Here is a 25,151-nt window from a genome sequence, read left to right as displayed (position 1 = left end):
GTATATATGGCAACATACATCCCTACTGTAAACGAAAGTGAAGTATATATGGCAACATACATCCCTTTTGTAAATGAAAGTGAAGTATATATGGCAACATACATCCCTACTGTAAACGAAAGTGAAGTATATATGGCAACATAAATCCCTACTTTTTGATTCTGTATTGTCTGCTTGTCTCGTATAACCATTTTTTTTGTTTGTGTTTTCTTGTTTTCACGATCAATAACATTACTTTTATGACTATATTTGATTTATATTATATGTCTCCAATAACAACATGTTTATGTACTTCAGTTATCAAGTCACAAAAAGCCGAATATTCAGTTGTGCAATGGATAGTAAGGACGTCTCAATGATATATATCAGTTTTAGGTCACACGAGACAGAGTTTTTTCAACTGTCACACTGAATTTAATTCAATAAAACCATACAGGAAACTTTCATGACAAAAAAAGGAAAGAAACCGAATTATGCGGTTACCGACCCTTTCCATGTGTTGGATCTAAAGAGGTCAATTTGGCAAAACGTTCAGCAATCAGCCTTTTCAGACTCCTCCTAGATGGAAATGTTGTAAAGTGCCTTATTATATTTTATATTGAATATCAATTCCCAATATCATATGGCAAATTTGATTTCAATTATATGAAACTAAAGTACAAGTCATTCTTCAATATCCAACAGAAATCAGGTTGATTTTGAAGTAATCTGCTAGTGGCTGTGTAAAATAACTCAGTGGTTGTGTAAAACAACTCAGTCATGTGTAAAATAAGTCAGTTCAGTAATGTGTAAAATAACTCAGTAATGTGATACAGCATTTTTACCTAAGTAACATACATTGGTCTTCTATGTTCTTATAACATGAAGGGTTATAACAAGTAAATAATCCTTTACTGGTTAGGTCAGTGTTTATGACGTTCTGCACGCTGGCCTTCACGGATGTTCTACTGAGATAAGATAGCTAACACACTAGTCGAACTCATTATCAGGATCTGTTTAGTCCTTATCTTAACATTTCAGACATCGTTTAATACAATAGTGTATTTTCAAGCAACGTTTTGAAGATGAACAGCTTTCTTACCGTATGCGTTTTCATCGTCGTTGGAGCATCAGTATGTGATGGGCAATGTAGAATGATGCGTCCTACTCCAGGTTAGTATGTAACAGGTGATCAATCTAGATATTTAGACAGATACACTGAAAACTGTCTACCTATGTTAGTATCATACTAATATAATGACTTTAGTATATCAAGTCAGTGACGGACTCCAGACATATTTTCTTACCACATAAGGGTTATACGTACGTAACTTTATTTAGTCACTGACAGACCCACAGACGTATTGACTAACCACATAAGTGTTATAGGTACGTTACTATATCAAGTCAGTGACAGACCCACAGACGTATTGTCTAACCACATAAGTGTTATACCTACGTAACTATATCAAGTCAGTGACAGACCCACAGACGTATTGTCTAACCACATAAGTGTTATACCTATTTTCTAACCATATATAAATATATATATCTAGTCAATGACGAACCCACATACTGTCTGGCCCTGTAAGTATTGCACACAAATACCTATATCTAGTCTGGTAAAAACGTACGTTGCCTGACGTTGTAAGTATCATACCAATGTTATTACTTTACTAGCAGAAAAAAAAGAAACAGTGCATGCCTAAAATGTGTTAAAAAAATAAATGTGTATGACGTAGAACAACAAGGTTTTCAGGGTCAATTTATTTGTTATTTATTAACAGTTGCATTCCATTTTCCACGTTTTGGAATCAATAAGTTCCGATCAGGAGTGACGTAAACACAGCAGGGGTCAATACTGAGTTCAAAAGTTAATACCTCGTATGTCCACCGTTTACCTGAATGCCAGCCTGGCAACGTCGACGCCTATCAGACGGTTCAAGAATGCTTGTGGAATGGCATTTCAGATCTGTACCTACGCTGCAGCAAAATCAGCCAACGTCACCGGTTGCCCGTAATCACCGGTAATGCCCGTAATCTGCGCTTCATTTTATCCCAGACGTGTTCAATGGGCGACAGATCGGGGGATACAACAGGCCACGGCAACACGTCAACGTTCTGCTGGGCCAGAAAGTCCATAGCGACACGAGCTGTGTGTGGTCTGGCGTTGTCCTGCTGTAGCGTAATGTGACGTTGCTGCCCTTGCACGAATGAAACGACGTGGGTCCGGAGGATCTCGTCACGGTAACGTAGCGCGTTCAAATTCACGTTAACGACCACCAGAGGCGTTCTCCCGTTGGCTGTGATGCCGCCCCAAATCATAACGCTGCCTCCCCGAAAAAACGTCGTTGTACCACACACGCGTCACGGAAACGTTCTCCAACGCGACGATACACTCTGGAACGGCCGTCACTACTATCCAGGTTGACTCGCGTCTCGTCCGTAAAACAAATGCCTGCCCAATCCCGTCGAGCAAATCGCAGATGCCTTCTGCACCAGTAAAGGCGTGCTACACGATGACGTGGCAGAAGAACTCTGCGGATTGCAGGACGTCGCGGACGGATAGCTCGTTCACGCAATCGGTTCCATACAGTTCTCGGGCTGATATGTAGCAACCCAGGGATTGTCCGTGCAGTCAAACTTGCCGTTTGGAAGCGTTTCTCAAATGGACAAGCCGAAAATGGTTGTCCTGTTGACATGACGTCACACGTGGACGTCCCGCACGGGGTCGATTGCCGACCTGGCCAAACTGTTGATGTCGTCTCCACAAATCCCGGATTGTGTTTCGATGGACATGAAAACGTGTAGAGACAACGGCTTTGCCCATACCAGCTTGATGCATACCAATAATCCGGAGGCGGTCATTTTCATTGAGCCTCGGCATAGCATTAATCACAAATTAAAACGTTATAATGCTGTTTTTACTGTTCACTGGTCTCAACAGAGTGACTCAACAGTTGAAAAATAAAGTTGCATTGTCGAATTGGATGGCTGGACGGGAAAAACGTGGAAACTGGTCGACGCCTATAAAGGGCAAAATGCACGGGAAAAACTGTCAATGACACACGGATAGTGTGTATGTGTCATACTCGGTCATGTGTGTGAATTTTCATGTATATACAGTTGATAATACATGTTCTATAACAGTTCTCCGCATGCACAGTTTCTTTTTTCCGCTAGTATATATCCAGTCAGTTTAAAAAAACACCAAATGTAACATGAAGCCTGACCTGGGACGTATTGCACACATATATTTTATACCTAGTTAGTGACAGACATATCACCTGATCACTGAAGCAAGTAATAGTTAAAACAGTTCCTCGTGTGTATTTACAAATGCTTTGTCATTTCAGAGGTTTTGAACAGTAATAGAGAACTACTCTGAATATAACTATCAGCTCTATCGAGTGTTCTGCGATTTAAGTGGTATACTGTTATATAATCCTGGACAACAAACATAAAGCTAGCAGACGACATAGGACAACGTATGACTGAACAATTATAGTTACAATATGCACCCTACGGCTTCTGCACTTATTATCTTCACCGTGCTGAATGGGTCCAAATGTCCCATACTGTGTTTTTATATAACTGACATCTTAAACTTTAGATTAGTTCAACATTAAAAAATAAGCAAATATCACAGGTACTATAAATTAAGAAATCAAAAGAAATGACACTTTTATAATGATGTACTAATTAGCTTCTCAACGCTAATGTTTTATAAAAGTCAGGTGTTGTATTTCGTATATACAGGTATATATAGCAAAAACAATGCCATAGTCTCTGGGCCTCTCTGGAGTTCTTCAGGAGACTTTATTTGATGAGATGAAATTCGTGGTTACATAACACAAGAATAAAACATCATCATTATGACATCCGTAGAAATCATGAATGATTTTCAACAGAAATTGATAAAATCAATAATTATACGTGATGAAGAGGTAAAAAGTTAAGAAATTGTGCCTATTTACTGATTTTTTTTTTTTTTTAATTCTCTTATTCTTAAACAAGGTCTGTTTATTCTGTTATTATTTGTATGTAAATATATATTTCTAATGTTTACTCAGTAGCGCCAGGTGCAACACCACCTCTTGGATGTAACTGGAATGGAACATTCATCAGCTTTATGTCGCATGCCACCAAACTGTGAAACATGCTACTGCAACGAGGGAGGTGCTTTGAGTTGCTGCGTGTAAGTGATTAAATGTCCAACACAATGGTCAAATCGACATCGTTCGCCCATTACACCGTCTTAAAACAGACACATAGACAAGACAGAATTTATAGTATGATATACACTATTTTGTATCACTAAACATTGGACCGACAAGTATCTAGTTTTCCCCCCAAAAAAATGATATTGTTTAGGACTATTTTGGCGGTTTATTTTCCAATTGCATATTTCAATTTGATGCTCATTCTAAATACATATTGATTGATATAATACTAATATTTATAAATTGATTATCACTTTTTCGGCAACATACGTATCATGTATACATTTATAATGTATATGTTGGAGGGAAATAGTATAGATCCTATGTATAGAATGTAAGTAACAGATGTTGTGCCTTTTCACAAATGGGTTTACCAATAAGTTCCCGTAACACCCACCCCTGATTTTATTATTCGAAAGGTACATGTAACTAAATAACAAGTTTCATTAGTAATTTTCAATGTTATTCCGGTCACTCAAATAGTTTTATGTCATAGTATTTTCAAAGCTCAATATATGTTTTCTTAACAGCAATGGTTTTAATGTCGTTCACGTGCCAGCTGATTGTAAAATAGTTCCGGCGGAAGACGGATGTGGTGACAGGGCTGTGAAACTGGACAATGAGAACGAGGATTGTGATCACGATGTTGCTGCAATTAGTCGCCGAGATTTGCAGTAATTAATGGCCAATACAATGTTTTGATCGATCCATATTGAAGTTGTGTTGTTAATTTAAACATCAGGATATATTCAATTTCAAGGCTCATGGACATGTCAACATCTTTTGAAACAATGTTAAATTATCTGTGACCGATTTTAAAACTAAGAAATCATTCAGCCTATTGTATGGGATAAATACAATAAGATAATAAAACTTATGAGGGTAGATACTTGGACAAATATGGAATTACAGACACATATATCCCACTGGTTTCTTTTCTTTTGCTAAATGGTAATCGATGTATTTTTCGACCGGTCGACAAACATGACTGCCCTTGCCTTTGATTGATTTATAATTTTATGGGTGTACGCCAAATAGATGCTAACGGTCACTCACCATGTCTGATTTAGCTCAAATTCGAATGCAGCTGCACATGTATAAAATCTTTCCAATGCATCATTTGCGACTACAAAGGCAGTTTCACATAAAAATTTGTATGGTATATTCCAATATATTTAGTCACCTAGAACTACTGTTGTATATTTAATATTATCATGGTTATCAACAAGATCTTGCTAAAACTAGAAAAATAAAATAAAAAGAAGCTTTCATTTTCATCAACTAAGTTACCCCCCCCCCTCTCTCTCTCTCTNTCTCTCTCTCTCTCTCTCTCTCTCTCTCTCTCTCTCTCTCTCTGTTAAACAGTAAAGACCAATTTGGATTGTATGGTACAGTGTTATGCATTGTCTTATCTCTCACCAAATTTTACGGGTGCAGTCTTATGCATGTGTCTTAGTTTTGTTATTTAAAACGTTTTGCCAAGACGAGATGCACATTCAATGTTTTCCTCAAACATGTCTTTGTTAATAAAACGAATCCTTCAAATAGTATGATATATAAATGTTAAACGAATAAGTAAAGATCGAGGTATATGGGTGATGTAGAAGAGTCTATAGTGTCCTTGATTTCAATTCAGGAGGGCACATATTACACTATGCTGGTCAATTAATTTCTTGCTATTTAAAGAAAACACATGATCGATGTATTTGGAAAAGTCTCTGTTATCTGCAATGAGAAACGATAAATTCAGCCTAGTAGGAAACAATTGACAAGTCGACAAAGAAAAATAAACTATAATATATGTAGTTACGACAGTATGATCCAATATGGCCACTGGATCCGAACAAACAAATGTTGGTAGGATGCGTATTACTTAAATAGATATGGACAAAGAAGTAATAACGACGGTGCAGACAAAGAAATTTGTTAAAGTTTCAGGGCGAGTTGCCGGTTTTTCTAGACAGAAACATGAACATTTACATAACGCAACATATAACAGAGATAAACAGTTACGAACATATATTTTTCTCCTGAAATATATTCGAGGTAGATTTTTCCAATATTTGTCAAGTGTATACCCGAATCCTTTCAATGTTTATTGAATAAACATTAGATGGAAGGCTGTTGTTACATATATCTACTGTTTTCTGTGTTAACGAATATTTTATCTCATTTAGATATGAAGACTCCTTGTCATTTTAAGGTATGACCACGTGTGAATGATGTATTTATAATGCGGCTTCTATATTACCATGGAAAATGTAATATCATATTCCATGAAATGACGTTTACACCGTATATTTACCGACGACTTACTCCTTCGATTGAAACTCTTGATTCGAGATACATTTTCTGAATTTTTCTTTCCTCGATTACAATTTGGTTAAGTCGTTGTTACACATGTCTCTAAGTACTCAATCCTTATCAAGTCACGCTGTCATATCTATAGGTGTGTATGTGCGAGAGTTGTGCCACTGATTGTGCATATGGTAAATACACCAGACGTGTACATTGACCTTCCGAACGAAGTCGAAGGTTTTTTGAGGATGTATTTTTTAAGTGGTATCGTGATAACCATTTTCATTCAAGGTATGCATCACCTGAAATAATGGAGTTGGTTATTTTTACAACCTAAGCTGAATGCCTGTAATCGAACGTTCATTAGCTTTGATTGGATATTGATGTAAACACAGAAGAAGATAACCGTTAGCCGCTTGTCACCCGATCGTCGATATTTTTATATAGTACGGTGGAAAGCGTCTTTTTCAAGGTTTTGCAAAAGAGCTATTATTCTTTGGGGACATGAATGCAACGGTTGGCAAGATATTTTACGTGTCGTTGTTTTAGTTCCTGATGTTCATGAGGTGACTTTCTTCTAAGCTGTCTGATGTACATCAGAACTTTATGCCATAAACAGGTATAAAACAATGAGTTTGATAATTAATTAACGATTTTTTTCATTGCCATGTATATCTTTACTTTGTTACCTGTCACAGCTGTGTTTTCATTTTTATCAGTGTTACTGGTGACACGTTTTTGTGGATCATATATACTGGAGGATGAAGACGATTCACTTAACCATCGGCAATGACTTAGTAGTAGGGCTACATGTAGTGTTTTCCAGAAAACAAAGAAATTTGAAACACTATGGGAAAAACGTTATCTTCTATCTATTATCTGCTTTTTGAAGTTAAATTACATGGGTAGGTATTGCGTTCATCTTACAATGATTAAACTATGTAGGTATTGCGTCCATCTTACAATGATTAAACTATGTATTTTGCTTATCGTTTTCTGGGTAAAAAGTTCGAAAATCTTCGGTATCTTTTGAACAGTTTTTCTTCTTTGTCTGGTTTCTGGTTAAAGGTATGCTTCATATTGCAGATACACAAAATTAAGACCGGTTAAAACTCATTTGCTCGCCCTATTCAGTTCAATGCTAGCTTTGCCAAAAGTTTCGTTTACAGAGGTAATGAGTTTCGGGATTTACTGTCGTAAAGAATGGGTTATTTATAAAAAGATTACGTTATCAGCTCTAGTTATATATATATCTTAGTAGGGATGCTGGGAGCTCCGCCTCAGTGCCATCACGGATGGATTTACCATAATAATTCATGCTACTTCCTATCCAGAGATACGGAAACATGGGTAGAGGCATTTGTAAGTGAATCAAATAACATAATGATGAATTTAACGATAGGAAAACAATATTTCAAACAATGGTCAAACAAAATGGAATATTGGTCATGATTGGCATTAGATATGTAGAAAGAGCATATTTTCAAATAAAGATATGTCTTACTACGTATTATATACTGTTTATTGTAAAAACACTTAGTTGGGTACACGTGCAAACAATTGAAGAATATAGTCCGATAAAGCATGTTTTAGGTTTTTGTTTTTGTTCTCACACTGTCAGTATAATATCATAATATCAATATCAATTAGAATTGTCACGTGTTATCGTCAATGCATGCAATCAATAACATTAATACGCTATACTTGGATTTTATTCGGGATACCAAATGTTTTTCTTTTACAACGTTATTACTGCAGTCATACTGTGAAATATACGACAGTCAGTTGGTGTCCATAACAGATGTCAACGAAAACGATTTCCTGAAGGCGGAGCTGCGCAAGCGCCATACCACCGGTAAGTGACGGAATTATAAGATTATCCAACTCATAAATACAATGTTTTGACAGTCCAGCCCATGTTACAAACTGCATGTTGTACCAAATCAATTCACGAATACAACTGATGATATCAATAAAAAAGTCAATTTCCACGTTTCGATTCTGATTTGAACATCTGCTATTTCACGTCCGGAACGGACGCACCTGTAGAAGGACACTGGGAATGGACGCCTACTGGCGATCCCTTTACATTCACTGACTGGAAAGTTGGGGAGCCAAACAATAGTGGCGGCATGGAGAACTGCCTTTGCTTGTACAAGGCACATGGTTTCCAATGGAACGATCGGAACTGCCATAGTCAAGACCATTTTATTTGCAAAGCACAGTAAGTCATTTCCTGTTAAATATTCTTTTATAAGTATACAAAGTGTATCAACCACTATTCCTATTCTTATTTCTTACTTTACTTAATTTTTTAATTTTTACATATTATTTATGGTTTCTATATTGAGGCAATGTTTTGTATGTGACTTCTGCTGTATTATACTTTACACCACAACCGTAATAAAATAAATATATAAAAAGTTAGATAAAATTGAAATAAAAAAAGCAGAGTGGTCAATATATTATTATTATTCTTGTTATGATTTTTTTTTTCGCACTTGATCAACCTATTCTCCTGCGGATAGGATAGATGGCAAGCTAAAACTACTGACTATAAACGGTGTTGCGTACAATTCAATACTAAAAGGTTTTGATCCTGACAAATTTGAGCCCTTTACAGTACCATTGCATGCTAGTATTTTGACACGGTAATTTAACTATTGTTTAACAGATAAATGATTGATTAAAAAGATTCGGTTTATGCATGATAAATTGAAGAAACATCAGCAATATCCTTTCGATACTTTCAGCATCTGTTTGCATTGTCAGTCAGAAATGGTTCTAACCGTCTGGAAACTTCGTCGATTTACTGATGCTGCCAAATTATACATATGGAATGTATACATTAATTCTTTGTTTTTATTGTAGGTCATCTTATGGCTCCGAAATAATTGGATGAAAGCGGTTGTTTTGCTGACGATGACATTATTGACCGTGCGCTTATACCTTTTTCTGTTTGTACTTCTCTTTGTGTTTTAAATTCTGTTTCATACCAAATGCTTTCTTTTTTAAATTCTGCACCATGCAACGGAATGATGTGCAAGGGTGTTGTTATGGTATATTTGCATTTAAAAAAAATGAAATTGATAATTTGTTGCCGTCATTAACATGTTATAATTGTTGTGTGTGCATATTAGTATCAGATCTGTAAACAGACGTTTAATAACTACGAAACAACACATACAACGAGATATAGATCTTTTATTGAAAAAAATATAAACATGTTAATATAATAATATTTCCATTCCTAAATCTACATAAAATATAACAGATTTTTATCCAAATATTAAAACCTCAAAACAGAACCACGATAACATCTTGCATAACCCAGCAATTTATTGAACATATAACATAAAACAACATCATATAATAATAATTAAACACTTATGGGGATTATTGATGATTGAATTTGAATTCATTTGCCCAGCAAACGAACGAAATTTAAAATGCTGAATGATAACTGATTAAACAGGAAAATAAAAGCTTTACAATCATGCTAGAATGATGTACTAGTAAGTTGCTTATAATAAGAAGCTAACAGGATATTTACTTGGCACATTGTCATTATAATAAAACCATATATTGTCCGACATCATTTTCGTGGACAGTATATGGTTTGATGTATCATTGTAATTGTTATTATTCATACTAGGCAACTATATAATTTATACTAACACTACGTTAACGTTTGTAACATACATAATTTCATAATTGTATGTCATAAAAATGACGTCATGAATTTAGACCAAAAGGACAATTGATGGTAGTTTTTTTTTGTATATATATATTTTTTAATCTGTTATCAAACGTTAAAGACTTGCTTAATTCAAAAAACAAATCGCTTTTATAAAATCATGTTATTTGGAACAACCTGTTCAAGTTCCTTTAGAATAATCTGTTAATAAAACTCTAGTAACCAATTACAGACAAACAGCAATTATAGCTGTATAAGGATCTAATGTAGTTTGATGAACTATTAGAAAAATAAAATAGTTTTGTTTTCTCTTCATATCGATTTTATAACAAACAAAAGAGGGGACCCATTTGTAATTTGGAACCAATGATTATGGCAATTTTGAGCGTATGTTATGTACAATGAAACCGAATTGTATCAACTGCTATTCATCCTGAGTATTTGTGAGACAAATCTTACAGGTATTCATTAACGTGGCCACGAAATGAAGCGTTAACATGGTTATAATTGGGAAATGAATTGAGCAATTTGTAAACACTCTGTTTAATTATATTATATACTTATTCATACCAGAATATCTATATTTGACTAAAAGCCTAAATGAAGAAGAAACCTATCTCATGTTTTTACAATCATGTTTATTAAACATATTAATCATAGTAGAGTTTGACGTTTCAATATGGGCAAGTGGGTGGTATTTTACGCATGTCAAAGCAGGCATGGACATGACTGGGGAAAACTATCAGAAACAACCACAAGACTTCATTGTATCAGCTTATTGATTATGATACTATTGGCACTGTGTTTATTGTCATACTTTATAAAATAATCTTAGATACCTGTATTATATAATCAGGACCCAGCTGTGCAAAGTCCTATTATCTTAATAAGTCTGTAACGCACTTAAATATAAAATATAAAAAATATTTTTTGAGCTATATCTGAAAATTTACAAACAGTTTCAAGTTACTTATTATTCTTTCGATGTTCAATTAAAACTTCTTGACACGTTGTTAAGCTTTGAATTATATTATTTTGATTAAATAGGTTAATATATTGGATAAATGATCCTCATATTAATAATGTTCAGACTTTGGATTACTTGGCCTCGTTTTGCCTAAATACAAACGATGTTATTAACTCAACCGCACAATCCGAACTAAATGCGGTATTCTGGATATTCACATTTGTAATTACCTCAAATTTAATGAGATATTCGAGATATCCAAGTTTGAAATGATATTGAGAAAGATGCGGTGTCTGATATATCCGCGTTTGTAATAATAAGGTTCGGCTTTAGATTTTTCCTGTACGCTCTAATCAGCTGGTATTTTAAATAAATATGGAATGTAATGTGACTATGAGCAATTAGCTATATATCATTCACCTGTTAAAAACAACCCATCATTAATTAAAATTAATTATATTTACATATCTATATTACAGAGATCTTAATTATATAAATAAATATGATATGATATACCGCTTCGTTAATCATACAATCTCTAAATACTAGTGGTTTGTTTTTCGAAATTTGTCCACGATTCACCAATAAAAAGAAAGTTCAATTTTCTTTTTGTTTAAGCTGGCTTTGAGTTTAAGCAGAGGTTGCTGGATTAACGAATGGCTATAACCAAATGGGGTATATCTTAAAGAAACCATTATCACCAGGATATTGATTGAGTAAACAATCCGCATAATCGTTTGACAAGAACATTTTGTATGCATTGTATTGCAAAATACAAATTACAAAGTTCAATTGAATTTCTAACTTCTTAATTTGTATATAAAATTTATGATTAACATAATTTCGTAACATCTAAACATTTTGATAATGATGCATACATCAGCAGTGGCTGTATTTTGTATGTGTGATATCAGGTCTTATCGATAAAAAACAGTCTGGCTACAGCACTTTGAATCATCTCTTGCTAGTTAAAGTCAACTTCCATATTATTGATTGTTGTCCTGGAAATAGAAATGAAATGAATTACATTTAGTTATACTATAGCAAATGAACACTGAATAACAAGATATTACGACACAACGAATCACCTACTTCCAATTTAAGTTAGCACTTAAACAAGGTTAACCACAAGTTGTAGCCACATTGTATTTACCTTTTAGGATAAATTTACCATTGAGTTATATGTAGCTGTGACAAATCCTAATGAGAATATCTGCATAAAATAAACAGTTTTTTTTTATAATTTTGAACAATACCTTATACGCATCAGGTGACGTGGAGTACAAATGTATTAGTAACATGTATTTGCTTACCTCGTAAATAGGATTTGGATTTCGTAATTGTGTTGGTCTTGGAATACGGAACTGAAAGGTAAAGAAAAGCATATAATTATAATCAGCAATGACGTCCAAACTGTTCCGGCATTGTTCAAATCCCTGTATCATTTTTACCGAACCCTGGCGTCTCAGGTCCAATGTTGCTTGACTTATGAGCACCAAATGTCATTTTGTTGTTAGACAGGGTAACATAGCCACAAACGCTGGTATTGTATCTAGAAACTGGGTGAACACGCGTTTTTCAATTTCCATCAAAATAAAAAAACATAACAGAAATAAGAAAAAAGAAACCCTATGAAAATGATATCAAACGGATATTGCTTTTTATAGTATACTGACCTCTTCCGTCGGCGAAAAAGGCCAAATGAAATCCCAAGAGAAGTTAGAGTAGGGGCGGGTCGGGGCGTCATTCCGAGTAGGCTCCGCTTCGTCCACTGAAAAAATATTGTATACGTGTTAACCTTATCTATGATACACGTTCAAATACCAATATAAAGGTAAATCGTGCCTTTGGTACTACATCAACCGACATTTTAGTTATGTCTTCAGTGCCACCATGGCAGTGTAAGTTAAGTAGGTCTCCATTGTGTTAACTGACATTGTAAATAAATCAACTGTCCCTGGATGGGTCTTCCTCTTGAAATGCCCCCAGAATGCTTGATTGTCCCTTATTGCTTACCCAACCTTGATGTGGTCAATTTACCTGAATCAAAGTCGTCGTCCCTTTGACCCGAGGAACTGTTGGTGCTCCAGCCTGGGGCGTCTTCCTCCACGTGTCCCAGGTAAAATGGGTCGCGATGAGGAGCAAAGTCAAACATTGGCTTGATAGAATGCCGGGAGAATTTGGAACTCACTTCATCTGAGTCACTGGAGAAGAAAAACATTGTTAAATATGGGTATCTAATTGGGTTTGTAGTAAACTATAATTCACAATGCATTCTCCTTTAGTTTGCATTTTTTCTTTTTTAATTTATGTAGCAACAGAAATTACCAGCTCAAGCATTTTCAAAATCATTGTCAAATTTGTGTTTGAAATGATCGATATTGTCATTTGGCACTAGAAATAATATAAATATAAACATTTATAAAACTTTTGTTAAAAATGTCCAAGCAGTTCAAAAATTAGAGCCAGTCAACAATAACGGCAGAACTGAAAGATATAGCATACTATTGCTGTCTATGTTTTATTGATAGATGACCAACCAAAGATACAGTGAGAATCAGTTAATGTATACTTCTGAAATAGCTCGTAATTTTGTCCCTACCTGCCTCTCCTTGACATATCCCTAGTTAGTTCCGCGAGCTGTCGGTGCCTCCTCCTTTTCCTACGCCACATAAACACGAGCCACAAGCAGCAACAGCACGTGCAGAGTACCAACAAGGTCACACCTACACCAAGGCCCATGATGATACCGAAGTTATCTGGAAACCACGAAAAACCCATTATGGATGTCAGCTTTTGTTTGACCGCAAGAAAAAAAAGCAAAGAGAAGAAAAAAGTCCAAGAGGTGGTTTCTTAACGCAGGTGGTATTGGTGTCTTTCATACAAGTCACAACGAAGTCAAGACAAGGAGGAACATGAAAGTGGTTTATTAACATAACTTGTCTCTGACCGTTTGACTAAAGCACATCTTAGTCAATATTAACCAACAGATGCCTACGATGGGAAGGATTAAGAACGGGTTCTGTTCAGTACATTGCTATTTGTCAAACAAACTTCTGACTATCTAGACAGCCTGATTTGTTTCTGGATGTTAACGCTATAATTTTAAACGTTTGTTAGAAGATTGTAGGTCATAAGGCGAGAAATTCGTGCTTCATATCAATTGATTCCGTGCTAATGGTCTATTACTTACCTATTGGCTGTGGTGTTCTACAAAGAGCAAAACAAAATATGTTATATGCAATTATTTAATCATAAGCATGCATCTTACGCGTTCTATCTATCAATATTTATCGGTGAACAGATAATGTCTGCGTTATGAAGTGATTACATCTATTCCGTCTTTGCGTATTGCAGAGTTATCTTCTCATATGAGCAGGTATTGATTGTTACGTCATTGGGTTGTGTGAGAAAATTACGTCGTTTTCTCAAAAATTGATGACGTTACTCTCACAAACAAATGACGTAACAATCAATACCTGCTCACAAGAGCAGATAACTCAATACGAAAAGACGGAATATCATTTTTAAGGTTGTACGTCATGTGATAGTTTATATTAAGATTCCAATAGAAGGATACAAACTTTATGTATTAGCATTTTGACGTCCTATTAAATTTAATAGATATGATATTACGATGGCGACTTAGACATTAGTAATATAATCGCTTATATTTAAAACTATTCTTGGAAATATGACAAAACTATCTTTAATTCATTTGAATTTGAAAATATTTTAGTTTCAAATGTGAGGCGTGAAAAATATATTTCGTCACAAGATGTGTAACCCGTCGATACCACAAAAATAAACACTAATACAACCCACTGGGAATGTTTATGGCACAGTAATGAACAACAACGAATGTCTGATTATTCTGTGTCATATCGGAATCAGAACCACTTTAGAGATATTTACTTAACAAGCCATTATGATGTCTTGTGAACACTTACTGGCAGGAGTAGAGTCCATCGATGAAGGCACACACCGTTCCGTTCCCACACGGCTGGAAAGCCTCAAGTATTTCACAGGCACTGAAGGTATCCCTCGTGAAATTGCCTGTAAACGTGATCACCGGATTATTGTTTTTAATCAATTGTAGATGTAGTGTTATGTTTCAAATGTGTTGATATTAGATTATTCTATAACAGTTTTACCGCTAAGTTTCGTCTATAAGAAAAAAACTAGTAACACGTTCTAACATATTCGGGTGTGATTTTTTCGAATATTGCCTTATTTATATTAAAGAATCATTAAATAGTTAATATGAATGGACAAACCACAAAAAACAATGTTTTTTTCTTTATCAAGCATCACATTTATATATGATTAGTTTATTGCTTTGACAATCCATGATTTGTAAAAAGGATATAAACCTTTATTTCATTTTTGTTTAAATCTTTTCACGATACATTTATTATCAATTTTCTTTTTTATTGGTTATAGTTAACTATTCCTGATTATTTAAATTCTTTGTAGTCTGTAGTTGAATATATCTGTACGACAGAATAGACATCAGGTAATGTCTGCGGTTTTGTGGAGAACTTGTAAATATATATAATGAAGAATAGATAAGCTAAACGCTCTAAATCCACATACTACTGTATAATGTTTGAGTAAATAAACTTCCCTAGTAATATTTTATTTTTGGAAAGTAACAAATTCCGGGATGCTAGATATTATTCGGGAAACCATATCTGAAGCCATGAGCATTTTTGTGTAATATCTGGAATTTCTGTTTTACTTTTTCACCCTTAGGGCTCGTTCAAGCTATCAAAAGTCGTTTGTGGGTTAAGGGCAGTTATTAGTCATTACTTACGGAATTCTCCGTTTAAGCCCTTGATGCCGTACAAGATAACGGGGACGTCCTGACCTCCCGCATTCAGAGGTGTGCGTTCATAAATGATGTTTTCAATTGCCTTGATCAGAAGCTTGACAGCATCCGTGTTATTTTCTACATAAAGCTCGTGTTCCACTATAAGTGAGCCGTTTCTGTAACACAAATTCAAATGTTCGAATTAAACAAAAAGGGATAGGACACCAGACTTAAACTAAATCCTTTCTTTAACACAGGTAATACATAAACATATGTTTATATCTTAAAACCCAAACACATACAGTGAGATATATTCAGATATGAGTTCAACTTGTACGAATGTCAAACACTTAAGTCTTTAAAATAACAAAAACACCAAAAAATATATCATGACAAATTCTCTTAAATAGTGTAATGAAGAAAAGCAAGTTTAGAGCCTTCAACATAAGATTGCATCTAGACCTGCATAAAACTATGATATTGATAAAACTCAAATCATTGATTTGAATAAAGAACACGACTCTGGCACTTTTACGAAGAATAAATAATCCAATGCCAAATCTGGAAAAAAACGAATAATAAAAGGATACTATTAAGAATTACCCTGAAGAGGGAGTCAAATTATACACTTTTGAAAGGAAGTGTTATCGATTAATTTAAGTATGTAATGAAATAAGTTAAAAAATGTTGAAAATTTGGGCAGTACAAAGGAAGTTTCCTCAAAATACTAATTTGATTTAAATACAATAACAATATAAGAAACTTGAGGTTATAATATGTGTACAATTGTATAGAAAAAAGACTAAAGACAATTCATGTTGAAAAAGTAGTAATGAATTATTTTAGAAATCATACTTTACTTAGAAAAATGCAAATATTCTTACAAACAAACGCATCTTATAAACTTCATGTTGAAGGAATTAAATGTAATGTACTGTAGCAAAAATAGTCAAATGCTGACTAATCGAAAGCAAAACAAACAAAACGAAAGAAAAACAAACTAAATAAAAGCAGTGATAACGTTATTCAAAATCTCGCTTTTGTTGTATCTCTCCAATTTTATTGATACACTTATGGTCCCTGCATGTGAATCCGCAGTATTTCGAGAAATTCTACCAGCCCTTTCAGAACGCCAGGAGTATTGGGTACTGGTAGATACAGCAGTGGAGGTGGAATAAGATATTTGCATTCTGCAAACAATTATGGAGACAAACTATATCAATCCATTGATAATTTAGAATCATTCTACATATTCTAAATGCTGATTCGATATCCTATTTCAAATGAGCCTTGTTGATAGTCTGATCTGATTTTCAATGTAACACTTAAAATAAAATCATACATCTGGGGAATTATGGAAATGTGATCTATATAGGTAAAAATGTTCTTAACTTTGGAATTTCTGTTAATTTGTTATTGACTATTTTCACTTTTAGGAAATAATAAGTCCTTTCTAAGACAGAAAATCAATGTTGATAAATAAGTAATCCTAATTTTAAATCCATATATGCTTGTAAGGCGAGATGCATGCAAAGCCATATATGAGGTTCAGCTCTAAAGAACATAATTAGGGAATTTCAATAAAAAAAACACCACTGCACTCAAAATGTACATTGCTTAAGGAAATATTGTGAGCTATCTTTCTAAATGGAATAAGCAATGAGCAAAAGGACATTATAGTAAATGTCAGATACAGATTAAAGCTGAAATAAAGAAAGCAGGAGACTGGTAACAAAAACATTAGTGGCTTATATGATGTGTTAATAATGCTAATAAATTAGCGATCCTAAGTTTTGCCTGTGCTTGCTCATAAAACAAGGCGAGATGTGTGCAAACTATTATGCAAACATCAGCTCTGAAACTTTGGCAATTTACAAAAAAATACTCTACAAAGTGTATATCTACGGGAAAAGATGCGAACTATCTTTCTAAGTAGAATAAGCAATGGGACAAATGGGAAATAATATTGAATGTCACATACTGATTGAAGCTGAAACAAAAATATAAATAAATAATTATGACAAGACGGGTTTTTAACACACTCGTACAGAGATTATTTATATTAATATCAGAATGGTATACCTGATTTCCTTAATCACAAATGCTGTTTGATTTGAATTTACAGCCCAAAAGAATTTCATAATGATATAATAACTTAATATTTCATGGAATATCAATGTAAATTTTTGTTAAATGCCCCTTACAATTTCTTATCATTGGTTAACACATACCTGTAGTATTATCAAATAGTATTCATTTAAAAAGCCACTATTTTATTTAGAAAGATGAGAATGATTTATATAGGTACACAGTGCTTGTTTTCGTTTCACGTTTGTACTATTCATGCCACAATTTGAATAACTACAATTTTAATTTAAGAATAACGGGGTTATTATTGTAAAGGCTGTTTTTTTTTGTTGAGCGTGCTATAGATCCAATTAGGTGACGGCAGGTCTTAGGAAGACACATGGATGATAGTAATTGTCTATTTGTAGGCCTTTTCAAATTAATGCAAATCCGGAGGAATCCACTTGACCTTCGATGACTTTGATCAAGTGTTGTCGCCACTACCTGGGGATTACAATGGTAATCGAATAGCACACCTGCGATTGCAGGGGGGGGGGGGGGGGGGTTTNCACCCAGTCGTTTAAAGGAAGTTTTGACAAATACGATATCCAGTTGCGCAGATCTGCCAGTTAAAAACATAAAATGCATACTTGTTTTGATGTAATCTGGGTATACTATCTCCATGGCATCATTGGTAAAGTGTAGCAATTGCACATAAAGGACCAGAGATCCCTACAGTTTTCTGGGTATATCATTTTATTTTATTTTTCAAACATTTAAATTTCGAAGAACCTAGTTCGGTCAAATGCATCGGGATATGTGAATTTTATTGAATACTTTGAAAAAAAACACCCATAATAACAAATATTTTACAATAGTCACTATGGTAATATCACAGTGTTTGTACCCTTTTCCTCAAACATGTGGCCGTTTTTTGTCCATTTATTTAGCTTTTAGGTTTTTTTTTATATTCAGAGGAACTGTAAACATACATATGAAATATAACATACTGATTATTGTCTCTGTTACAACCTTACGTTACGGTTACCGTAAATAGTCCATTTCAGTACTTGTTTAAACTTTCAGTCGACGCAACGGAAAGAATAGTATACACAACATGTGTTATAAAAAAAAAACACAGATCGTTTTCGATATTTTCGTTTTGGAAACATATTATGGGATCAGACAGTCAGTTCATTGTAAATGGTACACATATTGTTAGTATTTACCTTAATCCGGTGATTCTTACACCATTAAAGTATTCAATGGTTCTGTTATAAAGATCGGTGAACTGAAATAGATAACAGTAGTATATATAATGGTAAGTTCATACAAAATGATAGTGTAACGATAATAACTAGAAATACGGAGCAAAGAAGCAACTATTTAAAACATCAGCTAGGTAGTCGATGTACAAAAGCCTATTGATACCTTTTGACTAGGTAATCTATTTTTAATTAGTATTTGACGTAACCATACTGGAATGAAAACATGACGGCGTTGATTCATAAAATGTATATTAAGGCTTGACTTTATAATAGTAAAGAGAAACTCTTGATGATTGTTATATCGTAGCGTATTGATTGCTTTAAAACATCGAAAATCTCAATAATTCGAACAAATTGTTCAGTGCATGAACAATGCATTTTGGACAGTATTAATGATTTATAGATAATAGTTGTAGATTTCCTTACATTAATCCATATCAAGGTTAGCTTACCCCTTCAGTTAGGTTTGAGACGAGCTCCTGGTGGTATGGGCTAGATGTGTTCTGCAAAGCTTGCGGGTCCGTGACACTGAACACAAGAGATGCAATCAAACGGAACATCCGCCCAGTGAATCCTGCAAAAAGATGACACACAATCAAATGAAATTCTTACTTCCGAATGCAAGATTTATAGACCTTTCTTTCTGTTCACAGGACCCTTAAAAGTTTACTTCACAGGTACGAGGTTGTATAAACGTTTTCTATAATCTGTCAACCAATCTTCAACAGTAGTCCTTTAAAGAGTATCCCCCCTACTTCCCATTAATTACTATCGAACTCTCCAAAAGAGGGATGCCAGACACACTTTCATCTACATAAAACTGAATTCACTGTGCCCTAGAATGCTTCACTCCAAATTTAATTTAAATGCTGTAAGCCGTTCGGTAAAACTGTCTTTTTAAAGAATAGTCGATGGGCAGAAGAGAAGCGCCATAGCACGGGCCCACCAGGTCTTGTCCTATGGCCAAGTGGGTCAACAAAAACGGTAGCTTCGAAAACGTCAATAACTGGTGCCCAAACTCAGGAAAGCTTTTACATTCTAACTGATAAAAAATAACGTTAATCCATTACCATATTGCTTTATATTTGTCTGTAAATGGTTGTTGTAGATGTAACCATATCACTGATATACATTTCAAGATTAAATATGAAACTGTGATGTTTATAACAACGTCATGGGTTAGCACTTTAACGCAAATAACATCTACAGCAATGATCACATGGTCAATTATCCCTACGACACGTACAACAATTACCGCAGTATCACGTGGTGCACTAGTCATACGACTCTTACACCATCTACAACAGTAATCACGTGGTACACTAGCTATACGACTCTTATACCATCTACAGCAGTAATCACGTGGTACACTAGCCATACGACTCTTACCCCATCTACATCAGTAATCACGTGGTACACTGGCCATACGACTCTTACACCATCTACTTCAGTAATCACGTGGTACACTAGTCATATGACTTTTACAATATACACAGCAGTAATCACGTGGTACAATAGCTATATGACCCTTACACCATCTACAGCAGTAATCACGCGGTACACTAGCCATACGACTCTTACACCCTCTACTTCAGTAATCACGTGGTACACTAGTCATACGACTTTTACAATATACACAGCAGTAATCACGTGGTACAATAGCTATATGACCCTTACACCATCTACAGCAGTAATCACGTGGTACATTAGTCATACGACTCTTACAACATCTACAGCAGTAATCACGTGGTACACTAGCCATACGACTTTTACAACATATACAGCAGTAATCACGGGGTACACTAGCTATACGACCCTTACAACATCTACGTCAGTAATCACGTGGTACACTTGCTATACGACCCTTACACCATCTACAGCAGTAATCACGTGGTACATTAGTCATACGACTCTTACATCATCTACATCAGTAATCACGCGGTACACTAGCCATACGACTTTTACAACATATACAGCAGTAATCACGTGGTACACTAGCTATACCACTCTTACACCATCTACAGCAGTAATCACGTGGTACACTAGCCATACGACTCTTACAACATCTACAGCAGTAATCACGTGGTACACTAGCTATACGACCCTTACAACATCTACAGCAGTAATCATGTGGTACATTAACCCTCCGATTATGAGGTACATAAACCCTGTGACGCATATATTATCTCTACCAGTAATCAATGTGATGCAAACAACATCAATAACAGCAGTGTCCCTGCAGTATACAAGCTATGATATATTACCTGTGCAAGATACGATTCCGTCTCCTGGAAGGCCTTCTTCGCATTTACAGTAGAACGATCCTATGGTATTGGTACAGTTGGCGATTGGCAGGCATATGTCTGTACCATTGGCGCATTCATCAATATCTATTTGATGTAAACACAAATCGATTTATATCGTGGTAGCCCACTTCGCAAACAGTTGCTTAATAAAAAAAACAATCATCAGATACTAATTCAACTTCCAGCCAAAAGAAAGGTTCTGGTATCTACACTAATTTGATGTATTTTATAAAAAGTAACATTTATTTCCAAGACTTTCTAATATAATAATTTGGATGGAGTTGCCATTGTAGGCATTATCGTCAAATATATTAACAGGTATTTGGAGGAGGTCCTGGAGAATTGTAGTAGACCGCACAATACAAAAACACCAGTAAGAACCATAACTTTAGAACAAGTATGTTTCCTAATTCAACATGATGATCATCAGTAACAAATAATGTTGGTTTTATGGTAAGAAGTATAGTTAAAAACTTAACAAGTTGTTTTTAAAGGGGTATAACCCGAAGTGAAAATACAAACCTGTGCAGGTATACCCATCTCCCTCAAATCCAGGATTACACGCGCATGTAAAAGAGGCTTCGGTATTGGTACAATTAGCATACTGGCTACAGTTGTGTGCACCCACAAGACATTCATTAATGTCTAAAAGAAAGCCACATTCAAATTGCAGACAGATTATTTAAAGGTTTTAACATTTTCAAGCGAATTCTAGTTTGTACTTAGGTTATCAGAAGTAATAGTATAAGACAATCGTAAATTATACGTCAATTATAGATTATAAACAAGTGGCCCAAAGGGCCTGTATCGCTCACCTGGATATCTAAGCAATTATGGCAAAATATTCTCCAAATGAGATCCAAGGGAATATGTAGCATATCTGTATTATATTTTTCATGCCCAGCAATTTTATGTATGGTTATGGGGTGGGGATCGCAACTGTTTCCAAGCTGTGACTTATAAACTAAGTCCCTAGGGTTGTGACCAGACCCCAGGATCAATTCTAATATCATGACTGCATTCGTCTCTTTTTGCCCATCATTTGTATTCATAGTTTTGGGGGGTGGATCTCAACCGTTTATAAGTTATGACCCAGGGGTTAAGTCTGCAAGGGTGGGGCAGACCCTGGAGTCAATTCTAATATCATCACTGCATTCGTCTCTTTATGCCAAACAATTGTATATATAGTCTTGTGGTTGGGATCTAAACCATTTCGAAGTTATGACCCAGGGAGTAAGTCTCCAAGGGTTGGGCAGACCCCAAGGCCATCCTGGGAGCATATGTCCATTCCTCTATTTATACTCAGCAATTGTATATAATATGGTTATAGGGTGGGGATCTCAACTGTTTCCAAGCTGTGACTAAGAAACTAGGTCCGTCGGGGTTCAGTCAGACCCCAGGGTCTATTCTAATATCATGACTTCATTTGTCTCTTTATGTCCAGCATTTGTATACGTAATTTTGGAGTGGGGATCTCAACCGTTTTAAAGTTATGACCCAGGGACTATGTCTCCAAGGGTGGGGCTAGACCCTAGGGTCATCCTGGAAGCAAATGTGCATTCTTCTTTTATACTTAGCAACTGTATATATGGTTATGCAGTGTAGATCTCAACCAAGTAATAAACTTTTTTTGACCCCACTCCTTAGCCCGAGGGGTCAGTCCCACCATTTGTACAATTTTGAATCCCTGCCTCCCAAGAATGCTTTTGATCAATTATGAATGATACCCAGTGCATAGTTCTACAGAAGAAGTCGTTTATACAAATATAGCAGAAGTGCCCCCTTCTGGCCCCACCCCTCAGCACCGTGGAATCAGCCCAACCGTTTTTACAATTTTGAATCACAACCACCTAGGGATGCTTCCAGTCAAATTTAGTTAAATTCCAATCAGTGGTTAAGAAGAAGAAGTCGTTTAAAGCAATTGTTGACGGACGGACGACGGACGCCACGGTATGGCATAAGCTCACCTTGGTCTTTCGGACCAGGTGAGCTAACAAGTAACAAAGGAAAGTCTATGCATACTATGCTCCGTAATATAAACAAACCAGGCAAAATACAGGTACTCTTAGATCGTCTAATCCGCCTTAAAATGAAATATTGTGATAGGTACAAATTGTAAGTAAAATAAATTAGACTAAACGTAAAACACTTCAATAATGTAAATGAGACAAATAACTCGTATCAACATATAAGTACAATTGCATGGAAGATTAATAAGTTTTACCGAAGGGAAATAATGTAACAGTTACCAATGGAAATACTTTAAAATTAAGATAAAAAGTGCTGAAACTGTTGTTAATAAGATATAGAAGTCGGACGAAACATACCTATACAGGAACCATTGTCGGCTTTAGCGTATCCCTGGACACAGTCACACTCGTAAGACCCGCCGGTGTCTCTGCAGTTTGCGTGCGGTCCACATATCGTTGGTACGTCACATTCGTTAATGTTTGTATTACAGTTAGTACCTGTCCATCCGGTCATACAGTGACACGTGCCATTGACCTTTTCACACGTGTCCGTGTGGTTAAAGTTACACGTGCATATGCTGTCACAATGGCTACCGTATCGCCCATTTGGACATTCTAAAATATGAAGAACACAACTTTATCTCAGAATTTCTGACATTAACATTAAATATTTTAACTGGAGAGATAACAAAAAACTATGTCATTTTTAGAGTAGGATTTGTTAAACACAGAAACTTAAAAGGGGTAGCTTGACAAGCAAGGACTCTTTGAATATAACAAAAAAGTTTTCTCTCTTAAATAAGGTTTTCTCTAGATTGCAATATTAAGAATAAATGTAAATGAATTATGCATATGTATTATAATCAATCAATCAATCAATCAACTTTATTGCATTTTTACATCCAATTTACAAGGATCGAGCTGCAAACATCAAACAAGCATTGATACTATATAATGGACAGCAAACACTACGTATATAATGAACAAACGAACACATAACTTACCCACACACACTCCGCTGTTAGATATAGTGTGTCCTCTGATACAATTACACACAAAGGAGCCATCAGTGTCCTGGCAGTTCGTCAGAGAGGGACAGTTGCTGAGACCGAGACTACACTCGTCAATATTGTCCGCGCAGATAGTTCCATTCCATCCACTCTTACACGTGCATTCTCCGTTCATTTTGTCACACGACACCGTATTTTGGATGTCGCATGCACAAACCTGGCTACAATTCATTCCATAAAGCCCAAGGTCACATTCTGGAAATCAACATTACATAAACCAATTTTCATTCACATTTCGACAAGATGCTTACAAAGGTGGAAATAAAATAAAAGTAGGCATTTTATGAAAAGAATACTGTTGTAAAGGTATATTAATGTACAGTAAATAAAATATGAAGTATAGTTTATAAATATAAGATAATCTGATTATCGAAGGTATCAAACATTGTCATATGTCATTTACAACACGAAAGCCAGGAATCAAGTATGTCAATATTATTATATAGTTTCAACAGCAAATAAAGCACTTGCTATTTCGTAAACGGCTTAGAAC

General features: G+C 35.2%; 2 protein-coding genes and 1 long non-coding RNA gene across 4 annotated transcripts in view; 2 read left to right on the top strand and 1 right to left on the bottom strand.

The window, feature by feature from the left end:
* The first annotated feature begins 953 nt into the window (after positions 1 to 953).
* On the top strand, positions 954 to 4,912 carry LOC110450308. 2 transcript variants are annotated; one of them, XR_002462960.1, is made up of 3 exons: positions 954 to 1,152; positions 4,053 to 4,177; positions 4,733 to 4,912. It is a non-coding gene; the product is annotated as an uncharacterized LOC110450308 (long non-coding RNA). The 2 variants fall into 2 exon arrangements; XR_002462961.1 differs by having other exon boundaries at positions 955 to 1,152; positions 4,062 to 4,177.
* A 1,784-nt stretch (positions 4,913 to 6,696) lies between these two features.
* LOC110450305 (C-type lectin lectoxin-Lio3-like) lies at positions 6,697 to 9,489 on the top strand. The gene is made up of 5 exons (XM_021497766.1): positions 6,697 to 6,791; positions 7,759 to 7,862; positions 8,259 to 8,359; positions 8,482 to 8,724; positions 9,372 to 9,489. The coding sequence occupies exons 1-5, from the start codon at positions 6,749 to 6,751 to the stop codon at positions 9,400 to 9,402; spliced, it is 522 nt and encodes a 173-aa protein (XP_021353441.1). The 5' UTR covers positions 6,697 to 6,748; the 3' UTR covers positions 9,403 to 9,489.
* A 1,681-nt stretch (positions 9,490 to 11,170) lies between these two features.
* The window catches only part of LOC110450296, a gene marked incomplete at its 5' end in the record, with an annotated part of 55,554 nt that continues 41,573 nt past the window's right edge, over positions 11,171 to 25,151 (bottom strand). Inside the window, 15 exons of the mRNA XM_021497752.1 lie at positions 11,171 to 12,165; positions 12,478 to 12,528; positions 12,841 to 12,935; positions 13,205 to 13,368; positions 13,767 to 13,923; positions 14,358 to 14,374; positions 15,115 to 15,220; positions 15,981 to 16,153; positions 17,959 to 17,967; positions 19,274 to 19,335; positions 19,765 to 19,886; positions 21,577 to 21,702; positions 22,141 to 22,263; positions 23,946 to 24,203; positions 24,593 to 24,853. Of these exons, the coding sequence (XP_021353427.1) occupies positions 12,151 to 12,165; positions 12,478 to 12,528; positions 12,841 to 12,935; positions 13,205 to 13,368; positions 13,767 to 13,923; positions 14,358 to 14,374; positions 15,115 to 15,220; positions 15,981 to 16,153; positions 17,959 to 17,967; positions 19,274 to 19,335; positions 19,765 to 19,886; positions 21,577 to 21,702; positions 22,141 to 22,263; positions 23,946 to 24,203; positions 24,593 to 24,853 (1,739 nt within the window). The remainder of the gene's footprint in view (positions 12,166 to 12,477; positions 12,529 to 12,840; positions 12,936 to 13,204; positions 13,369 to 13,766; positions 13,924 to 14,357; positions 14,375 to 15,114; positions 15,221 to 15,980; positions 16,154 to 17,958; positions 17,968 to 19,273; positions 19,336 to 19,764; positions 19,887 to 21,576; positions 21,703 to 22,140; positions 22,264 to 23,945; positions 24,204 to 24,592; positions 24,854 to 25,151) is intronic.

Source organism: Mizuhopecten yessoensis, unplaced genomic scaffold (genome assembly GCF_002113885.1).
Source record: "Mizuhopecten yessoensis strain PY_sf001 unplaced genomic scaffold, ASM211388v2 scaffold5145, whole genome shotgun sequence".
NCBI classification, from domain to species: Eukaryota; Metazoa; Mollusca; class Bivalvia; order Pectinida; family Pectinidae; genus Mizuhopecten; species Mizuhopecten yessoensis.
This window is presented reverse-complemented; position numbering and strand designations above follow the sequence as displayed.

Bases quoted from the DNA above. Each gene is read 5' to 3' on its own strand.
- LOC110450305 (XM_021497766.1), top strand. From the start codon at position 6,749: ATGTATTTTTTAAGTGGTATCGTGATAACCATTTTCATTCAAG. The intron at 7,863-8,258 runs GTAAGTGAATCA...TTATTACTGCAG, and splicing joins AAACATGGGTAGAGGCATTT to TCATACTGTGAAATATACGA. The intron at 8,725-9,371 runs GTAAGTCATTTC...TTTTTATTGTAG, and splicing joins CATTTTATTTGCAAAGCACA to GTCATCTTATGGCTCCGAAA.